Raw genomic sequence first — 8,522 nt, forward strand, 5'->3', positions numbered from 1 at the left:
CAGAGTGAATCTCCCTCCACACTGTCCCATCACACACTCCTGGGGTCAGGCACAGAGTGAAGCTCCCTCCACACCGTCCCATCACACACTCCTGGGGTCAGACACAGAGTGAAGCTCCCTCCACACTGTCCCATCACACACTCCCGGGGTCAGACACAGAGTGAATCTCCCTCCACACCGTCCCATCACACACTCCTGGGGTCAGACACAGAGTGAAGCTCCCTCCACACCGTCCCATCACACACTCCTGGGGTCAGACACAGAGTGAAGCTCTGATTTCAGGATTTGTTTTTATTATCTAAAATCCCAGGTTGGGCAGAACTGTTGACAGGGATCCAGAGAGAACACGGAGCTTGTGAAATCTCCCCACTGGGGACATGTGAAGTGGGTTAATTGGAAATTTTGATTTACACACTGCCTGACCTAATTTCCAGCATTATTGTCCATCACTCTTCCTCTCACACACAGTGGTCTTGGGAGTGTGTAATGGGCTGGGTGGAGGGAGATTCACTCTGTGTTTGACACCGGGAGTGTGTGATGCGACGGTGTGGAGGGAGATTCACTCTGTGTCTGACACCGGGAGTGTGTGATGGGACGGTGTAGAGGGAGCTTCACTCTGTGTCTGACCCCGGGAGTGTGTGATGGGACGGTGTGGAGAGAGTTTCACTCTGTGTCTGTCCCCGGGAGTGTGTGATGGGACGGTGTGGAGGGAGATTCACTCTGTGTCTGACCCCGGGAGTGTGTGATGGGACGGTGTGGAGGGAGATTCACTCTGTGTCTGACCCCGGGAGTGTGTGATGGGACGGTGTGGAGGGAGATTCACTCTGTGTCTGACCCCAGGAGTGTGTGATGGGACGGTGTGGAGGGAGATTCACTCTGTGTCTGACCCCGGGAGTGTGTGATGGGACGGTGTGGAGAGAGTTTCACTCTGTGTCTGTCCCCGGGAGTGTGTGATGGGACGGTGTGGAGGGAGATTCACTCTGTGTCTGACCCCGGGAGTGTGTGATGGGACGGTGTGGAGGGAGATTCACTCTGTGTCTGACCCCGGGAGTGTGTGATGGGACGGTGTGGAGGGAGATTCACTCTGTGTCTGACCCCAGGAGTGTGTGATGGGACGGTGTGGAGGGAGATTCACTCTGTGTTTGACACCGGGAGTGTGTGATGCGACGGTGTGGAGGGAGATTCACTCTGTGTCTGACACCGGGAGTGTGTGATGCGACGGTGTGGAGGGAGATTCACTCTGTGTCTGACACCGGGAGTGTGTGATGGGACGGTGTGGAGGGAGATTCACTCTGTGTCTGACACCGGGAGTGTGTGATGCGACGGTGTGGAGGGAGATTCACTCTGTGTCTGACACCGGGAGTGTGTGATGGGACGGTGTGGACGGAGCTTCACTCTGTGTCTGACACCGGGAGTGTGTGACCGACCTGTGGATCTGAAATGCGGTCGCGGCGAGGCGGACGTAAATACTACTTGCCTTGACACTGGAATCCTTGTTTACCTAGACCCCTGTGGAGGAGAACAGATATGTGTGAGTACCTTTTCACACGGAGAGCCAAGCATCCGTACAAACCCGAACTTCCTCATTGACCCGTACGCAGAGTCCGCCTCCATCCATCCCCCCTCCATCCCCCTCCATCGCCCGCACTCAATGCCCATCTCGCTCTTTCCCCATACACAGTGTCTGTGTCTACACCGTGTAAAAAACATAACCTGCCCCACACACTTCTTTGAACTTGTCCCCTCTCAGCTTAATCGCATGTTCTCTGGTATTTCCACCCACTGTCCGTCTTCTCTACCTGTGCCTCTCGTAATCTTATAACTCTCAATCGGATCTCTCTTCGGCCTCCTCCGCTCCATGGCAAACAACCCAAGTTTGTCTGACCTGTCGTTAGTCGTCTAACCCAGGCAGCATCCTGGTGAACCTCTTCTGCTCCCCACCCTCCATCCTGTATTGGGGAGACCGGAACTGCACACAATACTCCGAGAGTGGCCAAACCTGAGTTTTATATGGCCGCAACGTGGCTTCCCGATTCTGGTACTCAACACTCGAACGATGAAATATGTCTGACTTCCATGCGCAGATGCTCGGCTCCCAGTCTACATTAGCACTGTTCAGGGTCCCGACCTTCCCAAGTGCAGTGATTCCCTGAAAGTGGCGTTGCATGCAGACAGGGACAGGGTGGTGTTTGGGAAGATTAAACAGGATTGGAATTTCACAGGAAATGACAGGGACCCAGAGGTTCCCTGTAAGTGGAGTCACAGGTAGACAGGGCAGTGAAGAAGGAGTTTGGCACGCTGGCCTTCATCAGTCGGGGCACTAAGTACAGGAGTTGGGACGTTGTGTTGCCGTTGTACAAGACGTTGGTGAGACCGCACTTGGAGTATTGTGTTCAGTTCTGGTCGCCCTGCTGCAGGAAAGACGCCATTGAGCTGGGAAGAGTGCAGAGGAGATTTACGAGGATGTTACCGGGATTCGAGGGACTGAGTTATTGAGAGAGGTTGGACAGGTTCGGACTTTATTCTTTGGAGCATAGGAGACTGAGGGGTGACCTTACAGAGGCATATAAAACCACAAGGGGCACAGGTAGGGTGAATGTGCAGAGTCTGTCCCCAGGGCTGGGCAATCAAGAACCAGAGGGCACAGGTTTAAGGTGAAAGGGGGAGGGAGATTTAATAGGGATCTGAGGGGAAACTTATTCATCCAGAGGGTGGTCCGTCTATGGAACGAGCTGCCAGAGAAAGTGGTTGATGCAGGAACATTACGGGCATTTAAAAGTGACTTGGACAGGTACATGGAGAATCAGGTGAGTTTGAAGGATAGGATCCCAGGAGATTGGGACTAGCTGGGTGGGCGGCATATGCCAGCAGGGACTAGTTGGGCAGAAGGGCCAGAGGTGTAGGAAGGTCTTGTTCTGAGTGTATGAAGTACTTGTGTACCCAGAATAGACCACAGGAGAGGACAGGAAAGGAACTCCACGGGCAGGGGGTTAATTTTCTCTCTTCTCTATCCCCCCTCTCTCTCTCAGATGCCTTTTAGAGCCCCAACATTGCATCCCTGCTCTTATATTCTCTACCTCTAGAAATGAAGGCCAACATTGCATTTCCCTTCTTCACCACTGACTCAACCTGGAGGTTAACCTTTAGGGTATCCTACACAAGGACTCCCAAGTCGCTTTGTATCTCTGCATTTTGAATTCTCTCCCCATCTAAATAATAGTCTGCTCGTTTATTTCTTTCACCAAAGTGCATGATCATACGCTTTCCAACATCGTATTTCATTTACCACTTATTTGCCCATTCCCCAAAACTATCTAAGTCTCTCTGCAGGCTCTCTCTTTCCTCAACACTACCCGCTCCTTCACCTATCTTTGTATCATCGGCAAATTTAGCCACAGATCCATTAACCCCATCGTCCAAATCATTGACATACCCACCACTGACCCCTGTGGAACCACTGGTAACCAGTAGCCAGCCAGAACAGGATCCCTGTATTCCCATCAGACGATGCTTCACCCATGCTGGTAATTTCCCTGTAACTCCATGGGCTCTCATCTTGCTAAGCAGCCTTGTGCAGCACCTCGTTAAAGGCCTCCTGAAAATCCAAGTACACAACATCTACTGCATCTCCCTTGTCTAGCCTACTGTAATTACCTCAAGTTTAGTCAGGCAGGATTTTCCTTTCAAGAAACCATGCTGGCTTTGTTTTATCTTGTCATGTGCCTCCAAGCATATTCTGTACTTTCATCCCTAACAATCAATTCCAACAACTTCCCAACCACAGATGTCAGGCTAACAGGTCTATAGTTGAAACACGAGGAAATCTGCAGATGCTGGAAATTTAAACAGCACACACAAAATGCTGGTGGAACACAGTAGGCCAGGCAGCGTCTATAGGGAGAAGCGCTGTCGACGTTTCGGGTCGTTAGCACATGACACAGGCAGCAATCCCAAGATTACTACCCTGCAGGTCCTGCTGTTCAGCTTCCTACCCAACTCCCCCAATTCTCTCTTCAGGACATCCTCCCTTTTTCCACCCATGTCAATGTGTACCAAGACCTCTGGCTGTTCACTCCTCCCTTCAGAATACTCTGCACCCGATCCAAGGCATCCCGTACCCTGGCACCTGGGAGGCAACACACCATGTTGGTATCTCTGTCAGGCTGACAGAACCTCCTGTCACTATGGAATCCCCTATGATTTCAGCATTCCTCATCTTCTTCTCTTCCTTCTGCACCACGGAACCAGGCTCAGTGCCAGAGACCCGATCACCATGGTCGTCCTCTGTCAGGTCATCCCCCTCAACCGCATCCAAAACGAGATAATGATAGCTAAGGGGGGGGGGGGTGGCCACAGGGCCACCTTCCCCTGACCCTCACCCACATCCAACTCCTGCAGCCTCGGGCTGACTAACTCCCTGTAGCTCCTATCTATTTCCTGCTCACTTTCCCTAATAAACTGTAGGTCATCGAGCTGCAGCTCCAGATCCCTAACGCAGTCTCTCGGTCTCAATCTTTCCATTGCTCTCCCTCAATCCATTCCCTATGTCCTTCAACCCACCCCATTTCTCCCTCAATCTTTCCTCCTCGTCCTCAATCTGTTCCTTTTCTCCCACAATTCTTCCTCCTCTCCCCCACCCTCAATCTGTCCACTTCCCTCTTTCTCAATCCCTCTCTCCCCTCCCTCACTCCTGCCCAATCCCATCCCTTGCCTTTAATCCCTCCAGCCATTAATCTGCATCCCCCCTCCCTCTCTCCATATCTCTATTACCACCATCCCTGAAACATGATGAGGGCAGAGGGGGAAGTGGGGGGAGATATGACCAGGTGTAAGGCTGAATGAGCAGGTAGAGAGTCCAGGGAAGGAAGACAACGTGGGAATGGACGGAAGCAGAAGGAGCGGACAGGCAGAGGACTCCTGTCTCGGCAAATTGTGTTTTTTGCCTCCCTCATTTCCCAGTCCCTCTCCCGGCGCTCCCTCTCTCCCTCATTTCCCAATCCCCCTCCCGGCGCTCTCTCCCTCCCTCTCCCGGGGCTCCCTCTCTCCCTCCCTCTCCCGGCGCTCCCTCACCAGATGAAGTCGGTGCAGTGACTACAGAAGGTCGGCTGTCTGAAGAACCTCTCCCTCTCCCTCTCCCTCCCTCTCCCGGCGCTCCCTCACCAGATGAAGTCGGTGCAGTGACTACAGAAGGTCGGCTGCCTGAAGAACCTCTCCCTCTCCCTCCCTCCCTCTCCCGGCGCTCCCTCACCAGATGAAGTCGGTGCAGTGACTACAGAAGGTCGGCTGCCTGAAGAACCTCTCCCTCTCCCTCCCTCCCTCTCCCGGCGCTCCCTCACCAGATGAAGTCGGTGCAGTGACTACAGAAGGTCGGCTGCCTGAAGAACCTCTCCCTCTCCCTCCCTCCCTCTCGGCGCTCCCTCACCAGGAAGTCGGTGCAGTGACTACAGAAGGTCGGCTGCCTGAAGAACCTCTCCCTCTCCCTCCCTCCCTCTCCCGGCGCTCCCTCACCAGATGAAGTCGGTGCAGTGACTACAGAAGGTCGGCTGCCTGAAGAACCTCTCCCTCTCCCTCCCTCCCTCTCCCGGCGCTCCCTCACCAGATGAAGTCGGTGCAGTGACTACAGAAGGTCGGCTGCCTGAAGAACCTCTCCCTCTCCCTCCCTCCCTCTCCCGGCGCTCCCTCACCAGATGAAGTCGGTGCAGTGACTACAGAAGGTCGGCTGCCTGAAGAACCTCTCCCTCTCCCTCCCTCTCCCGGCGCTCCCTCACCAGATGAAGTCGGTGCAGTGACTACAGAAGGTCGGCTGCCTGAAGAACCTCTCCCTCTCCCTCCCTCCCTCTCCCGGCGCTCCCTCACCAGATGAAGTCGGTGCAGTGACTACAGAAGGTCGGCTGCCTGAAGAACCTCTCCCTCTCCCTCCCTCCCTCTCCCGGCGCTCCCTCACCAGATGAAGTCGGTGCAGTGACTACAGAAGGTCGGCTGCCTGAAGAACCTCTCCCTCTCCCTCTCCCTCCCTCTCCCGGCGCTCCCTCACCAGATGAAGTCGGTGCAGTGACTACAGAAGGTCGGCTGCCTGAAGAACCTCTCCCTCTCCCTCCCTCCCTCTCCCGGCGCTCCCTCACCAGATGAAGTCGGTGCAGTGACTACAGAAGGTCGGCTGCCTGAAGAACCTCTCCCTCTCCCTCCCTCTCCCGGCGCTCCCTCACCAGATGGTCGGTGCAGTGACTACAGAAGGTCGGCTGCCTGAAGAACCTCTCCCTCTCCCTCCCTCCCTCTCCCGGCGCTCCCTCACCAGATGAAGTCGGTGCAGTGACTACAGAAGGTCGGCTGCCTGAAGAACCTCTCCCTCTCCCTCCCTCCCTCTCCCGGCGCTCCCTCACCAGATGAAGTCGGTGCAGTGACTACAGAAGGTCGGCTGTCTGAAGAACCTCTCCCTCTCCCTCCCTCTCCCGGCGCTCCCTCACCAGATGAAGTCGGTGCAGTGACTACAGAAGGTCGGCTGTCTGAAGAACCTCTCCCTCTCCCTCCCTCTCCCGGCGCTCCCTCACCAGATGAAGTCGGTGCAGTGACTACAGAAGGTCGGCTGCCTGAAGAACCTCTCCCTCTCCCTCCCTCCCTCTCCCGGCGCTCCCTCACCAGATGAAGTCGGTGCAGTGACTACAGAAGGTCGGCTGCCTGAAGAACCTCTCCCTCTCCCTCCCTCCCTCTCCCGGCGCTCCCTCACCAGATGAAGTCGGTGCAGTGACTACAGAAGGTCGGCTGCCTGAAGAACCCTCTCCCTCCCTCCCTCCCTCCCTCTCCCGGCGCTCCCTCACCAGATGAAGTCGGTGCAGTGACTACAGAAGGTCGGCTGCCTGAAGAACCTCTCCCTCTCCCTCCCTCTCCCGGCGCTCCCTCACCAGATGAAGTCGGTGCAGTGACTACAGAAGGTCGGCTGCCTGAAGAACCTCTCCCTCTCCCTCCCTCTCCCGGCGCTCCCTCACCAGATGAAGTCGGTGCAGTGACTACAGAAGGTCGGCTGTCTGAAGAACCTCTCCCTCTCCCTCTCCCTCCCTCTCCCGGCGCTCCCTCACCAGATGAAGTCGGTGCAGTGACTACAGAAGGTCGGCTGCCTGAAGAACCTCTCCCTCTCCCTCCCTCCCTCTCCCGGCGCTCCCTCACCAGATGAAGTCGGTGCAGTGACTACAGAAGGTCGGCTGCCTGAAGAACCTCTCCCTCTCCCTCCCTCTCCCGGCGCTCCCTCACCAGATGGTCGGTGCAGTGACTACAGAAGGTCGGCTGCCTGAAGAACCTCTCCCTCTCCCTCCCTCCCTCTCCCGGCGCTCCCTCACCAGATGAAGTCGGTGCAGTGACTACAGAAGGTCGGCTGCCTGAAGAACCTCTCCCTCTCCCTCCCTCCCTCTCCCGGCGCTCCCTCACCAGATGAAGTCGGTGCAGTGACTACAGAAGGTCGGCTGTCTGAAGAACCTCTCCCTCTCCCTCCCTCTCCCGGCGCTCCCTCACCAGATGAAGTCGGTGCAGTGACTACAGAAGGTCGGCTGTCTGAAGAACCTCTCCCTCTCCCTCCCTCTCCCGGCGCTCCCTCACCAGATGAAGTCGGTGCAGTGACTACAGAAGGTCGGCTGCCTGAAGAACCTCTCCCTCTCCCTCCCTCCCTCTCCCGGCGCTCCCTCACCAGATGAAGTCGGTGCAGTGACTACAGAAGGTCGGCTGCCTGAAGAACCTCCCTCTCCCTCCCTCCCTCTCCCGGCGCTCCCTCACCAGATGAAGTCGGTGCAGTGACTACAGAAGGTCGGCTGCCTGAAGAACCTCTCCCTCTCCCTCCCTCCCTCCCTCTCCCGGCGCTCCCTCACCAGATGAAGTCGGTGCAGTGGCTACAGAAGGTCGGCTGTCTGAAGAACCTCTCCCTCCCTCCCTCTCCCGGCGCTCCCTCACCAGATGAAGTCGGTGCAGTGACTACAGAAGGTCGGCTGCCTGAAGAACCTCTCCCTCTCCCTCCCTCCCTCTCCCGGCGCTCCCTCACCAGATGAAGTCGGTGCAGTGACTACAGAAGGTCGGCTGCCTGAAGAACCTCTCCCTCTCCCTCCCTCCCTCTCCCGGCGCTCCCTCACCAGATGAAGTCGGTGCAGTGACTACAGAAGGTCGGCTGCCTGAAGAACCGGGCGATAAACTTGTGCTCCTTCACCTGGTGGACGTTTTTCTGGCGGAGCGCTCCCCGCCGGGCGAGGGCAACGACGGGAGCTAGCGGCGGCGGAGAGCCACTTTCCACCGGCTCCCCCGAGCTCGCTACCTCAGCCATGACTGCGCCCACTCCGCCCGGCTCGGGCACTGCCCAGCGCTTTTTGTACCCGCGCTCGGAGGCGGGTACCAATTAAAGGGGCAAGGCGACGGACGGGCTTCAGCGCTCCAAGTGTGGTCGGAACGGGTGAAACCATGAAGAAGAGGGTGGAAACAGCACGAAATAATACACAAGCACTCAAACGTACAGTGCACACACACAGACACACACTCAGTGCACACAC

General features: G+C 56.4%; 1 protein-coding gene across 1 annotated transcript in view; it reads right to left on the reverse strand.

Moving 5' to 3' along the window:
• LOC132385524 (protein kinase C beta type-like) overlaps positions 1–8,313 on the reverse strand; it is an 86,100-nt gene extending 77,787 nt beyond the window's left edge. The window contains exons 1-2 of the mRNA XM_059957648.1: positions 8,112–8,313; positions 1,478–1,509 (exon numbers count right to left, since the gene is read on the reverse strand). Coding sequence (XP_059813631.1) covers positions 1,478–1,509; positions 8,112–8,299 — 220 coding nt within the window. The 5' untranslated portion in view covers positions 8,300–8,313. The remainder of the gene's footprint in view (positions 1–1,477; positions 1,510–8,111) is intronic.
• Positions 8,314–8,522: the final 209 nt, after the last annotated feature.

The sequence above is a fragment of the Hypanus sabinus genome, assembly GCF_030144855.1.
Source record: "Hypanus sabinus isolate sHypSab1 chromosome 24 unlocalized genomic scaffold, sHypSab1.hap1 SUPER_24_unloc_5, whole genome shotgun sequence".
Taxonomy (NCBI): Eukaryota; Metazoa; Chordata; class Chondrichthyes; order Myliobatiformes; family Dasyatidae; genus Hypanus; species Hypanus sabinus.